The sequence below is a fragment of the Pavona decussata genome, unplaced genomic scaffold (assembly GCF_977016875.1).
Source record: "Pavona decussata unplaced genomic scaffold, jaPavDecu1.1 SCAFFOLD_37, whole genome shotgun sequence".
NCBI classification, from domain to species: Eukaryota; Metazoa; Cnidaria; class Anthozoa; order Scleractinia; family Agariciidae; genus Pavona; species Pavona decussata.
In genome coordinates, this window is record NW_028145459.1 from 4,156,379 (window position 1) to 4,177,986 (window position 21,608).

General features: G+C 36.0%; 2 protein-coding genes and 1 long non-coding RNA gene across 8 annotated transcripts in view; 1 reads left to right on the plus strand and 2 right to left on the minus strand.

Annotated features, from left to right (window-relative positions):
• The window catches only part of LOC146484138 (serine/threonine-protein phosphatase 1 regulatory subunit 10-like), a 28,204-nt gene extending 20,774 nt beyond the window's left edge, over positions 1-7,430 (minus strand). For 2 of the 3 annotated variants that reach the window (XM_085105473.1, XM_085105471.1), the window contains exons 1-8: positions 7,333-7,412; positions 7,042-7,259; positions 4,616-4,689; positions 3,934-4,037; positions 2,604-2,714; positions 1,156-1,249; positions 223-264; positions 80-128 (exon numbers count right to left, since the gene is read on the minus strand). In XM_085105473.1, the coding sequence (XP_084961599.1) occupies positions 80-128; positions 223-264; positions 1,156-1,249; positions 2,604-2,714; positions 3,934-4,037; positions 4,616-4,618 (403 nt within the window). In that variant the 5' untranslated portion in view covers positions 4,619-4,689; positions 7,042-7,259; positions 7,333-7,412. Of the gene's footprint in view, positions 1-79; positions 129-222; positions 265-1,155; positions 1,250-2,603; positions 2,715-3,933; positions 4,038-4,615; positions 4,690-7,041; positions 7,260-7,332 lie in introns of all 3 variants that reach the window. The other variant, XM_085105472.1, reaches the window with a different exon arrangement.
• Positions 7,431-7,524: 94 nt separating this feature from the next.
• LOC146484139 (uncharacterized) overlaps positions 7,525-21,608 on the plus strand; it is a 49,451-nt gene continuing 35,367 nt past the window's right edge. For 3 of the 4 annotated variants that reach the window (XM_085105479.1, XM_085105480.1, XM_085105478.1), the window contains exons 1-8: positions 7,525-7,721; positions 9,333-9,425; positions 10,973-11,066; positions 12,574-12,608; positions 13,764-13,822; positions 14,820-14,840; positions 15,710-15,787; positions 16,559-16,625. In XM_085105479.1, coding sequence (XP_084961605.1) covers positions 7,553-7,721; positions 9,333-9,425; positions 10,973-11,066; positions 12,574-12,608; positions 13,764-13,822; positions 14,820-14,840; positions 15,710-15,787; positions 16,559-16,625 — 616 coding nt within the window. In that variant the 5' untranslated portion in view covers positions 7,525-7,552. Of the gene's footprint in view, positions 7,722-9,332; positions 9,426-10,972; positions 11,067-12,573; positions 12,609-13,763; positions 13,823-14,819; positions 14,841-15,709; positions 15,788-16,558; positions 16,626-16,969; positions 17,030-17,797; positions 18,657-21,608 lie in introns of those variants that run through there. The other variant, XM_085105477.1, reaches the window with a different exon arrangement.
• Positions 19,190-21,572, minus strand: LOC146484140 (uncharacterized). Its single transcript, XR_014863738.1, has 2 exons — positions 19,737-21,572; positions 19,190-19,703 (listed from the first exon to the last, which is right to left on the minus strand). It is a non-coding gene; the product is annotated as an uncharacterized LOC146484140 (long non-coding RNA).

The following is a 21,608-nucleotide window of genomic DNA, read 5'->3' on the forward strand; positions in this document are numbered from 1 at the left end:
AATTATGGTTAATTTGATTTATCTGTAGTGAATTTCAACCATGAGAGAAAGGAAATTAGTGGAGATTGCTGAAATTTACCTTGATTTTCCAGCTTAGTGAGGTGTTTGATGATTTTGCCAGTATTACCCTACAAATTTCAGACAAATTGTAAAACAAGTTAGTCTCTTAGATACACAATTTTATCTGCTCATTGATGTACTAACTATATTTGTCAAACTTACTTGTTTCAGTGTGTCTATATTGACAGGAAGGTCTCTTAGTACCTAGATCAAATGCAAACCACAAGGAGATTATAATCAAGTCAGACTTAACACACCTTCACCGATAATCCATCCATCTTACCATATTTACAACAAAGGCATTAATTTAGTTAGTAGTTAGTTTAACAAAATAATACTTTTTATCTATAGTAAACAGTTAAGTTAACAAAGTAAATACTTTTTATCTAACTTTGGTCACCTAATCGATTACTTCCACGAACTATCTGGGTGTCCTAAACTCCCCACAATTAAAGGGGAAGTATCACGCAAATTTGCTGTCATTTCAAAACCCAAAAATAAATTATTTGTCTGTCAGCAGAAACAACGAAATAATTGTCAAGTTTGTTATAAATCATCACACCAGTGCAATAAAACTGTCGATTAGTGCCTCTAGCCAGAGACAGAGTAGGCGGGTATGGATTGAAACTTGAAAAATGTTAGGCTAATGTTTTTCAAGTTCTTGCATTTTGTTTCCAAAATGCACTAGAACAGATCACGAGTTGTTCCTTTCAAGAATTGAGTTGATTTCTTTTCTCTCGTCATTCTAGAATTATTTGCCAGCTGATTGAAGGTCTTATTTCATCATTTTCAACAAAAGATATCAAAAACCCCATGACACTTCCCCTTTAACATTGTATTTAAACAGTTACTGTTTTTCTTCCTTCTTGTATTTTTTCACATTTTTTTTATCTATCTTTAATAACAATATTACTTTTATTGTGAATTTTTGATTTTTGCTATGAATACTCCGCATTTATTATACTGGTATGTATAATTTAAACTGAAAAAAAGTTATAATTCTAACATTTACTGTAACCACGTATAAATTGAATAAAATTGACTTGACTTTATATTTTCATGTGATATTTGAATTTAGAACCATTTTTGAAATACCTCAAGTAGCTCTACCAGAACTGGGAAGTTCTCAGTTTTCTTTGCCTCAATAAGCCACTTATTCAATATACTCCAGCCACCAATACTCATGAACCTGTTGAGGAACAAAACAATAATCATTATGATTACGAAAAATTTTTGCCACATAATTAATCAGTCAAATGCTTGTTGAGTTCAGATCTAGGAAGCGTCAATCACTCCTGTACAAGGGTTGGAAACTTAAATTTCTCAGGTTAAAAAATTGTACCAAGTGAAAAATTAAATTTACCTAAGAAAAAAAATCACCTGCAACATATATATATATATAATAAAGTACAGGGAACAACTTTGATGTTGTTGTTGATAGTTTTTTTTCTTGTTACTTTAGTTTATTGCAAGCACTGTTTTAGCTTACAATTAGGTTACATGTAATTTAGTTTTTCCAGAATCATTTCTTCGGCATCTCAGCCTCTGATTCATAGTCTGACACCGCCCTTGTCGTCATCTCCAGCGTAACACCGTCATCGTTCTTTTCAGTGAAGGCAACTTCCTCTCATGCTCTTCTCCTTCTCGATCTCGTCTTCTCGTAATCTCTAGCATCTGCCTTTTGAGTCCTGAGTTTCTTTCACCTTTTTGTTGTGAGATTTAGATACTCCAGAAAAATATCTCCACATTTTCAAATCGAAAACACGCGAGGGAAAACACTAGACTGGGGAGTGGCCCTGCACTAAACAGTCACCAATTCATAATTCAGTGCAATCTCGTACCCAGAGTCTTCAGGCTTTTTGGTCAGCGGGGCAACGCCGGGAAGACTCTGGGGACATCGAATTTTCTTACCGCAGGATTTCTGCGGTAAAACAATGGCAACCGTTACGGAACAGCCAATCAAAAAAATTGAATTTTTTCGATGTCCCCAGAGTCTTCCCGGCGTTGCCCCGCTGACCAAAAAGCCTGAGGACTCTGGGTACGAGATTGAATTCAGTGTTCCCAGCAGGGTGGTTTGTTTATGACCAGCAGTATCATGACTACTAGTGGGTACTTCATGTAATTATTACTTGAACAGAAACCATTTCTTTATTACGGGTCTTTACAAAGCTGAAAATTTGCGTGAATGTGTCAGGTTTCAAAAGCTTTCACAATGTGAAAAAGTACTTCATTTAGATAAGATTTTGTCAAAAACTTTCAGTACATTTTCCTGAAGATGAAAATTCTACTTGCCAAACCGGGTGAGTAACCTGAGATTTCCACTCGCTCGACGGGCTTGACACTCACATATTTGGCGAGTGGGCGAGCGCTAATTTCCAACCCCGCTGTATTAAAAAAAAAACATCAAACAAAAGAAACATTCACAACCTTTGTATCAGAGGCAACTACATGGGATGTGAAAAAACAAACAAACGCTACTTTCTGTAATAAGCAACTTTAAGGTTCAATCCTGTTAATACCATTACAACCCTTGACTTGCTTACTTTTCTAGTGTGTCGCTTGATGTTTCATTTTCCTTGGCAGCTGAGATGGTAGCTTTTAGGATATTCAAGTAGATGCAGCGACTCATCAGCTTCTCAGCATCTCTCATTAAGCTAAACAAAGTAAAATAATATTAGATTGTATAACTGTTAATTAAAAATAACTCAGACTAAAATAAGCTGGTGGACATGCAACCCTCTAGACATTAATTAATACTGTAACATTGATCAACATTCACATTCTCTTTCCGCGCTGTTCTTCAGAATTATAATACCATTCAAGAGAAATTAATTTTAACATCAAGACTTTTTGACTTTAGTAATTATTGCTGCCCCTAAGTTTGTTCTAGTGAGCTGTATACTGGGGGTGTGATGATTCACACACCCATTGATTTGATCACAACTTCAACTACTGCAGGGATATAGCTATGTGTTTGTAAGAGCCAGCTTCTGTTGAATTTCATTGTCTGAAAGAGATCTTATGACTGGTTGAAATTTCAATAGAGCGCAAATAGTTAAGCCTAAAATTAAAGGAGTTCAATTCAATGGAGTCGGGTGGGTCCATTAATGAGCCTGCTGTGCTTTTTCTTAGCTACATCCCTGTTCAATACTCCCTTTTAAGTTAGGATATTTCAATTGTCATTATTTAGCAACAGATTCACTTCTGTTGCTTGATATTTTGGCTTTTTTTGAAGATGTAAGGACTTTCAGTGCAGTTAATATCTAAAATGTAAATTTGGATGGATTTTGGCATTTTTTACACCAGGTAGGTATTTACAGAATAGCTGCATGTAGTATACAGTGTGTTCAAGATTTTCAAGACAGAAGTTACAAAAGGTAAGCATGGCTCTGGCTGATGACTTAAATAAAGTTAATTTGAGACACTGGCAAAATTCACATATTTCCAGAACAGGTTAAATAACCAATACAAGAAAAATGGAATTGTAGGATCATGGAATTTTGAATCAAAGTGAAGGGTAGCAAGGCCTAAGAAAAATTTCAAGGAACCCACAAGGCCAAAGCGGAGAAATCAGGAGCCCAACATGTGAAGTATTAGTTGCTGCTGCAAAAAAATTTAGGCGCCCAGAGCATTTTCTTGAGTTTCCTAGGCTACCGGGCTCCTGTTAGGCTGAGCAGCCTTGGGTAGTAATCACTGATAATCTTGAAAACGTCATCACCTGTTACACCACCACTGTACATACGTGTATGAATGGTCACCACTGGAGCTTCATTTAGGTCCGTGGTAGTATTTCATGACTTGGGTAAAATTTGCCAAGAAAGAACCTTTCCAATGGGAAAGTGTATTGTCTGGTGTATGAGTGCATAAACATACCTTATTACTCGCACAACTTCTTGTGGTGTTCTGATGTCTCCCAAAGAGCCCAGCATTGGTCTCAAAGCATTCAACAGAGTACGTGGTTCACCTCCAGAGGTGCTCTGCAATGGACAAAACAAAATCATCAAACTGAATAATTCAAGTACAAAAAAGAAAAAAAAAAACACAAAAACCCTAAAAATGCTCAATCACATAAAAACAGACAGAAAACTTCTAAAAACTTCACACCTAGCATACACATTGTTGTTAGTACAGGGACAAATTTCACAATTTCTACATGCCTATCGCCTTTGTTAGGTTCACAAGGTATTGTCAAGTGGTAAAATGCAACACTGCCATTTTTCTCCATAAAGTGGATTAGACCCTCAACCCTCTGGAAATTCAAATTTAGCGGAGTTTTCTTTGAAATTGCTGGCTTTCAAGATGAAGACTCCTCCACCCAGGGATTTTTTGACAATAAACTTAATATGTGGTTGTGGGGAAGGGTATCTACTTGGCAAATGTACAGTCGTTACGATGGGAAACAAGAATGAACTGGGGAATAATAAAATTGATCACAAGATAAGTTGTAGGATCAGGACAGCCAGTAGCTAGTGCACGACATGTTCCTAAAAGAACCTCATTGGAGAAGAAGCAAGGACTGGCAATACATTTAAATGGTAATACCAGCGTTTCTTACCATGTTTTCCTTTCTTGCAAGCTTTATTTCAAAACAGATCTTTGGATATTAAATGTCTTGCATCAGGCATTGACCTAATCAAATATAATAGTAAAAAAAACCCTCAACTTTATTTAACACCATTTTAAACTAAAAATTAAAGAGCCATAAACAAAGATTTAATGATCAACAGCATAATCAAAACATTATTGCTTCCAATAATGGACTGAAGTATTAAGATGTCTTTATTACAAGAAAATCCAACATATAACCACCATTATCCTCAATAGATCATGCAATTTTCTAAGACAACTTGGCTGTTTTAGTCTCAGATGCAGTTTAATACTTTGGCTGTGTATGGTTCATAATAAAGTGCCTGCTTCGCACTGGATATTCAAAGCAAGCTATCAGAGGATTGAGCCCTCTCTGCTACCTACTTCTTTTATATGGGGCCTACTACAACACTAAATAAATGTAATATTTTCACGGTATAATTGTGGTCAAAATAAGTCAAAATTTTCACGAATTCATTATCATCTACATTACTATACAGACCCAAAGTAATGCATGTTTTGTGAGACACACTTTTTGTTAACAATGTTCTTGAATACACATGAAAAATAATAGTGCATATTTTTGTGACCCGAATACATTTGACCCAACAGGACATCAATTCAACACTAGTTGTTAAACAATTTTTTCAATAATGCAGAATAAAATTCTACAAAGATTGCCTTCATGAATGCACAAGTGTAACAAATGCAACATTACTTTCAAGTCGACAAGAAATGTTGAAAATTAAACACCCTTCAGAGAAAAATGAAGTTTTGAAGTAACCATCAGGTAAACAAAACATAAAACTCATTTGGGCTATGAACTCCAATTGCTACTACACAGCTTGTAGTTTCCACTTCAAGCACCATTTAACCTACAAAACGGAATGGTCCGATCACAAGGCCAGTGCGAGCTGTGGCAAGAATAGCTGTTTGCAGGAACTTTTATTATCAAGATCAACCAAAAGTACTTTTCACTTCTATTTCACAATACAAATGAAAAGTTCAAAAGAAAAAAAGGAAAACCTGTGGTCTTACATTGCACTCTGCTTATTAGGCAGTACACATGTAATCAACCGCAACACTTTCCTGTTCCTAAAAAGTTTGCAATTTTAAACCAATGTCCCAAGAATTAGATGTGACTTCAAATCCCCAACCCAAACTCTTGATAATGTGAATTAGTCAAGACTGTCTCTGACAACTTATGAATCTGATCAAATCTGTCTTACAGCACGACTAAAGGAAGAGAATTAACTCATCTACACTGAGCAAGCCAAAATGAGGAAAGAACTTAGTAGACATAAACTTATACATGGTTTCTCAGCCTGCTGAAATGAAAAATCTTCACCAGGCATTGCTATTTCCTCTTCAAAGCATTTGTGCAACCACCATACAGGAAGTAGGTTAATTTTCAGTTAAAACCATCAACTGATTCATTCAATTGCAATGTCAAAAATGAATCTCTTTGAGGGAAAGCGAGGCTTCTCAAAGGATAAATTAATGCCTTTATCAAAAGTTGTTTTTTGGGAAAAACCACCAGAATGACCACAAAAGAAAAAAAAAAAGGAAAGAAAAGAAATAAAAAATAAAAATAAAAAACCTCAACAAATCTTTCTTATATATTTGAAAGGAATATTTTGGCCTAATTATACAGTGCAATTAATTAGTAACTATGTTTCTAAAGTCATTGGAGGAAAAATGAAAAGTTAGTGAGGTTCACCGTAGACCAACAACACTCTGCTCACTTCAATGAGAAATTCATGAATATTGATAAACCACGTTTGCCAACCTTCGCAGCAACATTTTTCTACGAAGCTGCTCGTCTACTTATTTCATTGGGGTACTAATGGCCGAAAAGAAATGTTTGAAAGAAAATCAAAACCCTATGTTAAAACCCTAGTTACAATATTAGCTCGTAACGCACAAAGACGACCAATACGAAACTCGATTGTCTTTCGCATCAAATGTCGACTAACATTTACAAAACTTTCTTAACTCAAGGAAAAGAAACACTGCAAACACACGACAGATCTGGAGTAGCATTACATCTGCTAAGTGCCCAAATCAGATTGTTCCTCGCTAAAGTTCTGCGCAATATAACTAAGCTTATAGCTTCTACTTCCAAGTTCAATGCGTGTATGCCTAAATTCCACGTCCTGCTCCACGAAGTATTTATCGTTTCATGACTATAGTTTACCTTTCCGAGACAGTCTTTATTTCAGACTGCTTATTTCAGGCAATCGAGCCTTTTTCAGACCACGTGAGAAAGAAAGAAAGGAGGCAACTGATTTTAACCACCACGCGAAGACCGCTTTATTTGCAGCAACGTGAACGGTGGTTTCAAGTGGTTTTCATACGTAAGTGAAAGAGAAAGGCCATATTCAACCAACTTACTCTTGGGTACTGCTTCACTTCGCTAACCCTTTCCTCAAAGAACTTTCTTTCGTCAATATATACACGTTTCAAACGTGTACATGTATTTTAAAAAGAGTTTGGGGCGACCTAATTTGGCGTAAAACACACAAGCTACTTGATGAGCGGCCATTTCACACGGCCGCTCAACTTCAATAAGTCTGTTGATAGTTTCCTCTTCAAAAGCGCATCACATCACCCTGAAAATCACAGAAAAAGAACATCATTAACCCAAGATTGTTACCGCGTCGAAATTTCCGCTTCAAATCGTACTTGTAAGGGAGAAAAACTGCACAAATTTCGGGCGTCGATTTTCCAAACAACATGGCTTACCAAATCGCACTTGAACTCTCACCCCACCCCGAAAGCACGATGGACTTCTATGATTCGAACAATAACGCTACATTCTGATTCGTCCATCACCCGTCAATCAAATGATGAATACTTGATTTCAACGAAAAGAGACTGGGCCGGGTAATGCAAAGATTTCAAAATGGCGGCTTCACTTCGAGTTTTTCACAGAGGGGTAAATGTGGTTTCGTTCAATACGTTTGGAATATCCCGACGCCAAAAGCTAGTTAGCTTCTGTCTGAAAATAAGAACTTTACACAGCTGCAACTCGGGCCATCAGTCGTGGCTTTTGAGGCATTCTTGTAATAAAGGTAGGGTTTGTAATCAATTGCAAAAGAACAAGTGTAGTAAGCTCATATAAGCTTAAGTTTAAGTCTTTAGGGGAACTTTAACATTGATTTCAGTAAGTATAGTTTAACAAACTTACCGTCTGTGATGCAAATTACCTGGGAATCTGCACAATACCCTGCTACAGTGAAAATTATGGGGTTTTTTTAAATTTCCCTACTAGATCTTCTGATAGTGCCAGATACAAGATTTGGAAACCCTAAATATATTTACGAACAAATATCTTTAAGTATTCTTTTTGGAATAGACATATTGACAGCTGGAATGCTTTGCCAAATAATGTTGCAGACGCTGACAATGTTAATAAGTTTAAGAAAATTTTGCACAAATATTTAAACGCATGTTATTGTCTTTTTATCATCGTATCATGGCGATCACATTGGTTCTATAATAGTAACACAATCAATTAAACCAAGTGACACACTCAGACACCAACCCGCGGCTGGGCCAGTACCTTACGCATGCACCCAGCCAATATCACCTGGGCAATGGCAAGGCTATGCCATGCTGATGAGGCCTAACAAGGCTGAAACAGCTGTCCATGGCTGCCACTGCCTGAGTGATATGGCTGTGTGCATGCGTAAGGTACTGGCCAGGCTAAGGTTGGTCCTTGAGTGTGTAGTATAGTTTAGGGAAGTACTAAAGTCAGCAACTTGGTATATGGCAGTTTTGTAAGACATTGTCCTCTGGCACTACCAGCACAATCCCCATCATTTTGCTGACTCAGAGGCCATATACCTTCAAACCCTTTTCATTACCATGACCCCACAGGTCCGCCTCTACTAACCCTTTAGCTATGCAGCCTGTAATTGCAACTTTACTAGGCAGTGACTCCGTCAGTCAAGGGGTGACATGGCCAGACCTTGTGATTACAAGACCAACTTTTTCTACCAGTGGTCAAAACTGCCTTGTCCTTTATAGACAGTATGTAATGGTAAACCAAGATGAATTAGCCTGTTTAGCTGGTGGGATTGTTTCGGCAAAGGCGAAGTTTGAGTGCTAGATCAGCCAAAATGAACAGCTAATTCACGGCGGGTTAAGGGGACTTTATGTTCCCACACAGACATTAACACCTGCCACAGTATTTTCTCACAGCTTAGGCCAGTCATGGCAGCCCATTGCCAAAACTTTACATTTATAGGTGGACAATGTCACCAGCTAAATTGTACACAGGATTTAGATGAATTTAATGTTTGGTTTTTTCAACAGAGTTGACAAGGTGATTTGGCCACTGTAAAGAGATTTGAGTGGTGAAGTTTGGAGTGTTAGCTGTTAGAATGAATGGCTTATGCTTGAAACATCAGCATTTGAATCTCTTTACGATGGAGAAGTTACCTTATCAACTCTATTGATAGAACCAAACAGTTGTATCCACTCCCCAACAACACAGCACCACTGACAGTTTCTTTAGAAGCTAACCAATGAAATGATGAATTAGTTTAGTATACTCACTCTGGTAATGAATAATTATGCTGGCTGCTGGTTTTAATTCAAAACCCTGTTCTTTATAAGCTAAAATAATTTTCCACATACAAATGAATACATGCTGATTTACTCTTAACAACAATTTGCAGGACTTCCGTTTGGTACCAGAGAGCTTTCATCTTCACCATCAGACAGAGTTATCACTCCTGTCACAGCTGAACTTCTTAAAAGCATACAATATGGTAAGAAACATTTTTTTTTTTATGGTAGAATGTGTAAATCGCTGTTAGAATCCTACATTTGTTTGATTGGAACTAACTTATCTCATTTTAATAAATGAGTTAATTAAATTAAAAGTAAATACAGTGAAACATCAACTATTTGCATATAAATTTAAGTCTTGAAACTTACATGTATTCAGACTTCCCATTTATCTGCATTTATACTATTTTTTCTGGTACAGATATTTTTGTAATTAAAAAGTACTTTGAGCTATAAAAATGTGCCATGACACAGTAATTCCTTAGAACATGATTTTTAAGTACATGTATAATGTCGGTAGTGGTTTAATGTTTGAATAAACTGTCAAGCTACAGTTGAGATTAATTAAAAATTCAGTTTGATGCAATGATAACCATGACACGTGAGTGGGACCTAAGTTCAGCTTAATCTTTGGGTCTTGACTTTTTATTTTTTTCAACATATATTTTGAAACAATGTTATGCCATCAACATACATCTGATGTGAGAGGAAAGATAAATGACGAGATGCAAAGTGAATATGAGGAGTGATTGGGGGAGCAGGGATGGCGCAGTGGTGAGAACACTCGCCTCCCATTAATGTGGCCCGGGTTCAATTACTGGAGTTGAAGCCATATCTGGGTTGAGTTTGTTGTTGGTTTTTGTCCCTGCTCCGAGGGTTTTTCTCCGGGTACTCCAGTTTTCCTCCCTCCACAAAAACCAACATTTCCAAATTCCAATTCGACCTGGATACAGTGGACGAATAGCTACTCTGTGGATGTGCCACTGAAATTCCCATTTATTTATTTTATTTACATGTACACTGCAACTGCCAAGTTGGCTATAATCATCACATATCCAAATAGAGCAAGTGAAATAATTGTTTAATGGAAAACAATCACAGGAAATTTTGCTATTAGATCTTGCTGATTCTGTAAAGAACAGCCAGAAGACAATTAAATGGTCCCTATTTCTCCGGCATGGTATAATAGGCTGATTTAGCAACAGAACGGGAATGTCATTTGAGGACGCAAGAGCTCGCGGAATAGTCTGGACACAAGTCTATTTCGACTATATATGGGCATTCTTGATGCGCGCACCGTTGTCAACCGACGTTCCCGTTCTGATGCTAAATCAGCCTAATGACTCATATACCATGCCGGGCTGCTAAGCCAATCCAATCCATGCAGTAATATGCATTATACAATGATCCAGTTTTAAAAAAATTATTATCCAGCTAGTATTCCCAGGGGTCTTGGTGTGTTCAAATAATATTATTGAAGTCTGATTGTGTATAATTATTTATTGTAAAAGGGATCATTCAACATCGTGTATATATATATGTACGTGTACATGTTGTAGGTTAAAATGAATCCCAGGTTAAAATGATTTCAACCTAGGTTGATTTGTATTTTTCTTTGTTTCAGATGTAAATTACCTAACCTTAACAAAAGAAAATACAAATCAACCTAGGTTGAAATCATTTTAACCTGGGATTCATTTTAACCTACAACATACACAGAAACAATTTTTTTTAAAATTTGTTGTAGGAAGGGAAAGGTGGATGGATCAAAAACATCGCCAGGCTCTTGTGAAAAAATATGAGGATGGAATAATTGATCATTATTCTACAGACTATGAAAAGTATGGAATTTTGTCACCTATGACATACAGCTATTTCAATTAACGTTGTTGGATCAAAGTAGGTATAAAGCTGTAAGACAAGACCTCAAGATTCTGTGGATTTTTTTGTGAATAAAAGTTCATTAAAAACAGCTATGCCTTGTCCTTCCAGTCAAGATATACAACGGCGAGCTATTTGGATTAAAGAAATCTTTGAATATCAAGTGGATGAGGTGGCAGCCTCTTTGCAGATGTCTTTAAGCTTCAAGCTTTGATCCGACAAATTGAAATAGCTGTATACATGTAATAAATCAAAGACCCAAATTTACAATATATCCCAAAAAACTCATCGACTCAGCTATCAATCACCTCCAGCATCCTATAGACCCACAGTTCAAACACCTTCTGACTGCCCTGTTCGGATTACGTTGCCATTTAAAGATCAGAAATCGGCGGACGTGGTTCGCAGGCAACTTGAATTGGCGACCTTGGAACTAAATTAATCAAGAACTACAGCTGGTGTTCACAAGCAAAAAGATTGCTGATCATGTGAGAGTCACAGAAGAAAAGCCCCCCCTGATCAATCAGCAAAGTGTAGTATACGAATTCACATGTGATTTGTGTGATACAAATTATATTGGGTACACTTGCCGCCACCTCCATCGACGCATTGAGGAGCATAAACATTCTGTGATCGGAAAACATCTCAGGGACGCGCATGGTTTAACACCTAACAACTTAATTAAGAACTTTAAAGTCATAAAGAAATGCCATGACAAATTTGAATGTTTTGTCCAGGAAATGCTGTGGATCAAGAACAAAAGACCAAAACTGAACACGCAAGCGGATTCCATTCACGCGAAACTCTTTACCTAACTGCTTTCATGCTAATTTATTTTCTCACTTTCAATACCTATAAATATGCCTTTCCGTTATTTCCATTTTATTCATTTGACAATGACGATATGAAGTCGTCGAAACGTCATGCTGTTTTACTATCCTTAATTTTCTAGCTGAAATGTTTCTCTAAATCGTTTTTTATCACAAATTTGCAAGAAACATTAATTACCTGAAGTCCTAAAACTTCATTCAAATAGAATACCTGAAACAGAACAACCAACAGTTTCAGCTCACAAATAATAATTATTAAAAGATGTCCTGTGGAACTGAATGAAAGAGGAAAAACTCAGGTTCAAAGGCCATGATTTGATTTCTGTTTATAAGTATCATGGAAATTGAGTTTAGAGTGTGTGTTTTTTTTTTTTTCAAAACATGATATTACCAGCCATTGTATTGATTAGAAGCTGAATAGCAAACTGACAGATCATTGTACTTGCCCTGCACAATCTAACATGCACTGTAGTGTACCAAGCAGAATCTTCGAAACTTTCCTACTGCTTTTGTTTTTGTTTTAACTTGTTTTTTTTTTTTTTTTTTTTTTGCTTTTTTGGTTTCATTTACCCAAGCCTTGTGTGCATTTATATGATGCTTCCAAATTGTTTCTAATCATATGATCATCTTTATTCAGGTTAACACTGGAACATCTTCAACTTTTCTGGCCAGGTATGAATCCATATAATAATTAAGTACGGTATAAACATACTAGTTGAGAGCTCAGGCAAGGAACAGTTTTCTCTAAAGCTTCCTGTTCACTCATCATTTCATAGGAGACTGGAACTGGTGGGCAGGAACAAATTTTGTTCTTAGTGGAGGATGTATCCTTTGAAATGATTTCTACATCCTCTGCTTAAAATAAAATTTGTTCAGATTACGTGCCCCTTCAAAGAAAAACAAAACAAAAACAAGACTGGGTTGCATTTTGTATCAAATTAAAGTAATCAATTTTCTCTATTTGTTACTATAAAACCAGTTAGTGTTGAACTTGATCTTCTCAAACTCAGTAATAATTCAAAAGCCAAAGACAAAGGAAATCATGCACCGTGACGTGTTTGGATATCTGATGAAAAACACCTCGTTTTTGCATCCTTAATTTCCCCTTCAAAATCAGTTTTTTTTTTTGAGAAGTTATATCAAACACTCGTCACAGTGTTTCATCACATTATCAAAAACCTCGAAGTTCGTCAAAAATACTCCGCTATATGTCATATTTTCAACTCTCTTCTCAGTGTTTGATATGTGGTGAAACACTGTGTCTCGTGTTTGATATATTACATGAAGAGCAGGTCATCAGTTGATTTCCTTTAACTTTCGTTCATCACCTTCCCAGCCTTGTAAAAGCCAATTTCAAATCCTACCACCCATTTGCATCATAAAAAATAAACATTCCCTTACATACATGTGAGCACCTGCATCATGGAGGTATAGATAATACCCGGGGATAGTACAGGATATTTGTGTTATATGCTTCACCTGGTTTGTATTTAATAAGATGAAAATTTGGAATAGCCAGTCATAGGTTGTACTAAATAATATTATTGTTTTTATGGAGTTTCTACATCACTGACATTTATTGCTTGCAAATGCAGTGATTTTTCTTATTAGGAGATGAGTGTTCTTTCATTTGCAGCCCACGAGAGCTGCAACTGCATGCTGTGTAATTTAGTTAAACAATCGATTTGTTTTAGATAAACCTTGTACTACAAGCAGTTTACTAATAAAAATCAAGCGACCAGCACATTGATTTGACAGTCTTAAATATATCTGCCACTGCTATTGTAGAAAAACAATTTTTGTATACAAGTTATGTTCTTTCTGTAGATGGAGGCCCAATTTGGATAAATTACAGAAGAAACTTCTTGGGTCAGTTTGCTCCCAAGGTAATGTGTTAATAACTAAAGTTGATTCACTGATCTAAAGCTTTGTGCTCTTATTAGTTTTTGTCTCATAGTAGTTTAAAAACGCTGGGATACTGTAAATAACCTCGTACCCGAATACCTGTCTGATAAATTTGCTAGCGTTAATACCATTCATAGACATAATCTGCGAGGTGCACAACATAACTTGTTTAATCTGTGACCAAACACTGAGACCCTCAAGAAAAGTTTTTGTTATAGGGACGTAGTAACATGGAACAGTCTGTCGGCGGAGGCTAAGCAGGCCACTACTTTAAATAGTTTCTATTCCACTATTGTATTTTGGAATTTCTCTAACTTAGTTTTAGCACCTATTATAGGATTTTTCAGTTGTGTTTGTTTATTTTAATGCCTTAGGCTTAGCTTTTTAGCACTAGGTTTAATGCGCACGGCTCTTTAGAAGACCACTTTTTAGTTATAAGGATTCCGTGGATACATGAAGTTGTTATTATTATTATTATTATTATTATTATTATTATTATTATTATTATTATTATAATAAAGAAATTACAGTATTAAAGTAACCATTCTTTTGCCCTTGGGTTAGTATAGAGGGTGTCTTCATTTAAGTCAACCCTGACCAGGTTTCTAACACTATTCCAAATCCTTTAATTTTAAAATTTAATACCTTTTTCGAGACTAGAGTGGTGAAAATCTACACTTTAAACATGGTCAGGTATACTCACCACCTATATCATATCTGGCACAAATTCACTATTAGTCAGAATGTTGGAATTCTTCAGTCGCCCAGCCTCCCTGCTCACCTGAGCTGTTAAGCAGTCATTCCTCTGCCGTGTTCCTCTCTGGATAATTTCTACTAAAATTTTAGTTGGTGCTCTGACTAAGTAAGGTAATAAGCTTTTATTAGTTAGAGGTTGAAATATTATATGACTGTGCAGCTGCTTGGTGTGATGTTTAGATCTATTTAGACAAATTGACTTTGTTGGTTGTTTCTTTTTAGAGAACCAGAGAAAAATGCATTGTAAGTAAACCTCATTTCTTTTTATGTCACTATACAGCTCAATGTTTGTATTTTTGTCAACACATACAGTGTATGCTGTTGTTGCAGTACCATTTAGAAGTTGATGCACCATGCTCTCGTAACATGCAATTTATGAAAATATACATGCATGTATGAAGCACAACTCCGAGTCGCGTAGATGTAGTTTGCAAAGCTCTAAAAACTGTTAGCATCATTGATAATGTATCAATGATTTTTTTTTCTGATGGTCATTATCAACTGGTACAATTGACACATACCCTGTAATCCACATCAATCCACACGAGACAAGAGCAGACCCTCCTAATTAAATTAAGATGTATCCTAATAATTTATTATTTCTTAACAAATTATAGTCTGTCGTTATTCCAGCAGTAGGCTTGTTAAGAAACAGTGCTTAAAATACATCTTAACTTAGAGATGGACCATTTTATTTCTGGGAGGAGGGAGGAGGGGGTGGGGGGGGGGCAATTTTGCTAGGCATTTTTGTTTTCTTCCTAGCTACATTTCATACTCAGCACAATTATTTTTCATATTTTGTATTCGTCTCAGGAATTACAGAGCTTGTTCGAGCTCTTTGCGTTGGGGTAGTTGTGCACAATTTTGTTGTCAGCACTTTTAATTTTTTGTATATTTGCAGGATATTTGTATCCCCCCCCCGCTGCCCCCCACCTTATGAATCTGGCCTAAGAGATACATGTATAACAGTTTTCATTGCTGGTTTGTTTTTTTTTTTTTGATTCCATCTGAGCAACAATTTATTACTAACAATAGTTAACATGAAAAATGTAATAAATATATCCATTAACAAATATGTTGGTTAGTGATGGTTTTGACAAACTTCTTTGCAGAGACGCACCACTGTTGTCAGTAATCCTTGTCCACTGTGCCGACTGAAATCAGAGAAAAACTACACCATGGTTTACACAGTGAGTGCGTGTAGTAGTTATTGGTATGGTTATCTGAGGTGGCTGTTAAAATCTTGTTGTTTTATGTATGCTGATAATATGTACAAGACAGATAGACTAGCATTTCATCCAGGAGGAAACAGTAATATTCCTAGCTTAGTACATGTACGTCATGTTATCTGTTTAACTTAAAGTGCTGTCCATAATTGTTGAACTGGACGGGCCAGACTGGTCAGTTTGTACTAAGTTGAAGGACTGATTCTTCAAATTATTCAAAGTTGTGCATTCTGAAATCAGTGTGTGCCATTTTGAAGCAATTTAAAAAAGTGGTATATATTAAACTGTTATTCAAATTAGTGCATTCAGTTAATACAAAATGATTGAAGTGGCCGGCCAGTTCTCACAAATGGAAAGTATGCATAGAACTTGCTATTCATTTTTTCTTTACAAGATGAAGTGCTGATCTGTGTTTCTTTGTTGCCATCACAACACTAGAAATGTTACATTTTACAATCATTATGTAAACTGAAACAGTTGCAGTCTAGAGATAGCTTTATAATCACAGGAAGTGCACATTTAGCCACTGATCATGCAATAAAACACATGACAAGGGCAAAACTAGGCTTCCCTCTGCTGGCTTTCTTCCTTGAGCTGGTGCTGCCTCAATCTTTGCTTTTTTTTATTCACCTTTTGAGTTTCTTATAAAGGGGAAGTCAGTAGTTCAATGACACAACATGTAATTTAGCTGTGTGCTTGAAGTGTACTGTAGCAAATTTGTTTGTCCAACTGCAGGATGTTGGTCTGTTGAGTCAGTTCATTTGTCCCCACACAGGATTGGTTCTTGAGGTGCATAAAACAGGTAACAATACTTAAGTGTTTTATACCCAAGACTGGCTTTAATTCAGTACAATAGAAATTTAGATTTAAATTTGGGCAGTTAATGACTGGTGGAACAAGCACCAATCCAATCATGCTGGCCTAAAAGTAATAAATTGTAATGTAAGAGACATCAATAGGGAGACATCAATAGTTAAACCAGCCTTAATTTATACAGCAATCTTGTTAATTTAGCTTCCTTTTTGTGAACAGGGTTTTTACTGTCTATACACTGCTAAGTAATAATTCCCTTCTCTGCGCAGTAATATTTTGATGGTTGTAACTTGGTTTTCAATCTTGACTAGTTTTTCTTTCTTTTTTTGTTAGGTGTATGTAGACGGCAACAAAAACTCCTACTCAAATCAATCGAAGAAGCAAAAGACAAAGGTTATTGAGAGCAGACCCTCTCATTGATTTGTTCTCAACCCAAACACACAGAACTTTATAAATTTATTATAATGCCTTTTATCTCTGTGGGGCTCAGAATTACTCGAACCCTCTTAAAAATTGATGGGTTAAATTAATTTTTATGAATCACATACAGGACTAAAGAAATGTTCCATCTCCCAGAAAAAAGGAGTTTGGTCATCGACAACACACCACATGTGATACTATGAAGAAAATGGCATGCTCACACAAGTTTATCTTTCCTCATTTTCTGCATGTCAAATATGTGTATTGTAAAAAAAACTCAGTTATTTGCACCATGGATATTTTTGTGTTAAATTTGGATCCATAATTTGCTTTTTGCCAAAAAAGCTGAATTTCAAATGATTTGATCATGTAAAACTACCGACAGTGTACCACTTACATTAAAGCCAAAAAGTCAGAAAAATACTCCAAACTCGCCCACTTTCCACTGTGTATTTTGTGTTAAATGTGGATTCATTTTGCTTTTAGCGTAAAGGTTGAATTTTGAAGGATTTTATGACATCAACCTGCCACTATATTAAAGCAGAGGCAATATCCCAGCTCATATTTAGCCTTTGCAGAATAAGTAATAATATTGTACCTTGTTGGGTTTAGGGTACAAAAACTACAGTGCAGTCTAAAACCGAGCAAGTTTGGATCATTTATCTGAAGCAATATACACCCTCGGCATGATACTAGAAATTAAGTTTTGATGCTGATGTAGTCTTGTTCTATCCTTAACAGGTCTGCTGCCTTTCACAATTCCTGGCCCAAGAGATCCTCCTCAGCGCTTCAAGGCTGCTGGAGTGCCTTTTAGTGTTAGAAATAAAACATGAAGCAACTTTTGAGAAAACACACCATGTCAAAAAATGTTGTCTTTATTAGTTGGCACCACCCAAAGGAAACCCTGAGCATCTTGAGATTTGCAGACCATATTTATGCATGCGCATTAACAAACAAAGTATAGACCTGTGTAGTGGTTCACATTCATCCTTGATTTAAATTTTATCTTCCTATTGTTGTTGGGTATGGTAATGTATGATAATGAGTTTCAAACTATTGAAAATAAAATTTAAAGCAAGATAAAACTGAACCACAACATAGGCACCATCCTTAAGGAGTGAAATGGGGGACACTGGCATCAGTGGAAGTATCCTGATTCTGCTTTAAAAAAGTCTCTTATTGCTTTGGAATTGAGATCATAAATAGATCAGTTACTCCAAAATTGGATGTGGATCAGTGTTTAATAATGGTGAAGTCCTCAGTGTTAGATTTTCTCCCAATAGGCATGCACCTTTTCCAAGCTCTGTTTCTGCTGGACCCTGATAACCTGCAGCTTCATTTCCAAATTCCAATTCGATCTGGAATCCGAGGGCCACAGGTTTGTCAGTCGTCAGGCTGTTTAGTGTCACCCTCGAGTTGATTTATTTTGATTTGATTTTATTTATTGCTTTTTGTGTCATGGCATATTGTTTTGTTGTTATTTTGAGACCTTGCAAAAAGTGCATGTCGCCCCAGAATTTCCATTGAGGTTTAGAAGGGTCTGGTGTTAAAATAAACAAGTGAAACACCCAAAAATAAATTTTCTACTCTAGTCATTGATTGCATGTCTATTTTTGAAATATATTCTTTAGTTGTAACAACCTTACAGATTATACTGTATACAGCCCCTTGCCTTCCTCAGAAGGGTTCTATCTCTTATTTTGACATGGCTTTGGTCACTATAAAGTAGCCACAATTTCAAATGCTTAGGTACATTGATAATGGTAATTGAACTGAGTGAAGTGCAATTTGGTCTGAAATCATATGCGTGATTTCAAAATCTCGATCGATTTGAAATCACAAGTGTGATTTTAGACCAAAATTGCACAACACGAAGTTCAATTACCACTTTATTACACCCATTTTTAAATTTTACAGTTTTTTGTCAATATTAATATTTATTTATCCACTTCAGGAAACCTGGTTTCATTTTCATTTTGCTGGGCTAAAAAAAGATGCGATTTAGAGCAAAAATAGTGCGATTCGTGAATAAATTGCAGTGTTGAGAGCCAGTCAGATTGCAAGGATCACCAGTGATTTCAAAATGGGTGTAATAAATTATGCTATCAACTGCACAACAATTGCAAGAATAAATCAAGCTTCACTGCATTTTATTTCCTATTTTAAAACTCTAAATAATACATATCTGATTTAAACTGCAAATTTGCCAAAAAAGCAAATGCTAGTAAGCGTAATTTAATTACAACCTTGATTGTGAGATTTATACGGGTAAAATTACCAGCAAAAAAGATAATTATATTGTGAAGAACTTAGCTTCTTGCAAAAGGGCGCATTTTGCTTTTTTAGCCAAATTTTTAACTTCTCTCAGGGTCTTGCAAAGTCTTTACAAATGGACTTGTTTTGATGTGAAAATAATGTCATTCTATGATTTTTTTTTTTTCTTCTTCTTTTTTTTTTTTGGCTTCATTTTTGACAAGAACATGCTCGGCCAAAAAATTCAAGTCAGCAAAAAAAAAATAATAATAATAATAAATCGCAGAACGACAATTGTCATGTCAAAGCAAGTCGACAGGTACAGATTTACCAAGATCCTGTGAAAAGACAAATTTCACTTAAAAAGCAATATATGCCCCTATTATATGAATCCCTTCATTTGTGGGAATATCAATCTTAAGCCTACTTACTTCTTAAAAACAAAGTAGTATTTCGTATTTTAAGGAGGCTTGAAAGGGTTTTTCATTGCTGTAGAGTTTGTGCAGTGACGGAAGGCAAACTTAACATCTTTGAAAGTCAAAATCAAGATAGGTCACTGGACAAAATGTTGAGGTAAAAACATGTCTCCTGCAGTTTTTATTTCCGGCTTGTGCAAGTTTACACTGCATTTCCACTTCCGGTGTGCCGCGTATGCAACTTTAAATAGAAACTATTTTAAGCTGGATTTCCACTGTACTTCTGGTGTGCTGTGTGTGCAAGGTTTGATAGAACATTCATTCAGCTGGCAATTGTACACCTTCGCTATGGCACTGGTGGGTTACGCACAGGCACACAGCCAAAAAACCCTTTTGAGCCTCCTTAATTATCATAATTAGACTTTACTTAATTGGTACCTACTGCATTATTATTAGAGACATAATATTAAATGTCTGATGTGCCTTGACAGCACTGTTTGGCATTGCACTTTTTTAAATTTTCTACAAAGCAATATCGTTTTATGTTTGCTCTCAGCAGTCATGGTTTTTACGACATGTCTATTCATACAAGCATACATAAACAGACTCAAAGCCAGCAGCATTAATTTAAAACAGCATACAATTTAAAGTGCTCCATCTTTGAACACTATTTAGCGTGAATAATTTTCACTTTCCCTAATTTATAATCCACATTTCACCCTCACTCAAATACGACTTCTTGGGATACAGACAATAACCAAATCTGGGCTTTACATGTACCTTGGTGTAAGAAGCCTTAAAATTCACAGGTGATGTAAAACAAAGGAGACAAAAATGTCTGAACACCTTATTAACACTTACTCTTATTAACACCTACTGATCATGACAACACAAAGAAAAAACTGGTCAGGTTTTTATACATACATCAAGCTAAACCCCAAATCTCTTCCCTGTTTGAGCTTCAGGCCATTCACTTCTTGTATACTCATTGCATGTGGTTATTTGGTTCATGTACTAGAACTTGAATTATGTTCCACTAATTAAAATAAAAATGTGACATGTAAACAGGGCCTTTCTAACAAAAGAAACTTATAATAAAAGTATACAGCAGGTTTGAAAGTCAATCAATGCTAATGCCTGATTAAAAGTTTTAAGTTTTAAAAATCCATTCAAATGGATGTTTTCATCTCATGAAACTTAAACTTTTTGGGGATTAGGTTGGCAAAAATAATTTGTTTCACTCTATCTCGATCTTGCCATAATTTCTATTATGACGCGCACAAGGTCTGACATCTGTTATCCTCAGCATGCACACACAATATTTCACAATTAGGGCTCGTACAACCTTTGATCTAACATAGGCCTGTTTTGTAAAATAATATTAATTAAATTGGAAAATACATGAAACATATATTTGAACTGCACAGATAAAAGATCAAATAGAAGAAAGATTCTCGAAGTTAGTATCCAACTTAAGCGGTTGCAAAAAGAAAGCCTTAAAGAAATTCAGACTTGAATAGGATTCGAACCCATGACCTCTGCGATGCTGGTGCAGTGCTCTACCAACTTGGAGCTTCATGGTCACATTGTGAGACAATACAGAACTCACAATAAACTATGATCAGCTCCCAGTTGGCTTGATAGCTCAGTTGGTAGAGCACAGCACCAGAATTGCAGAGGTCATGGGTGTATATACTGATCAAGCCTGATTTTTTTTTTCGGAAGGTTTTTGTTTTTTGTAACTGCTTGTTCAGTTGTGTAGAGGGTCGTACTGGGGTATTTTCGTGATGCGTGATTAGCTGATTTTATTTCCCGTGAAACGTGAATGTAATAAATTATTCATCGTAAATCGTAAATTATTCATCGAAAACAAAATTTTTATT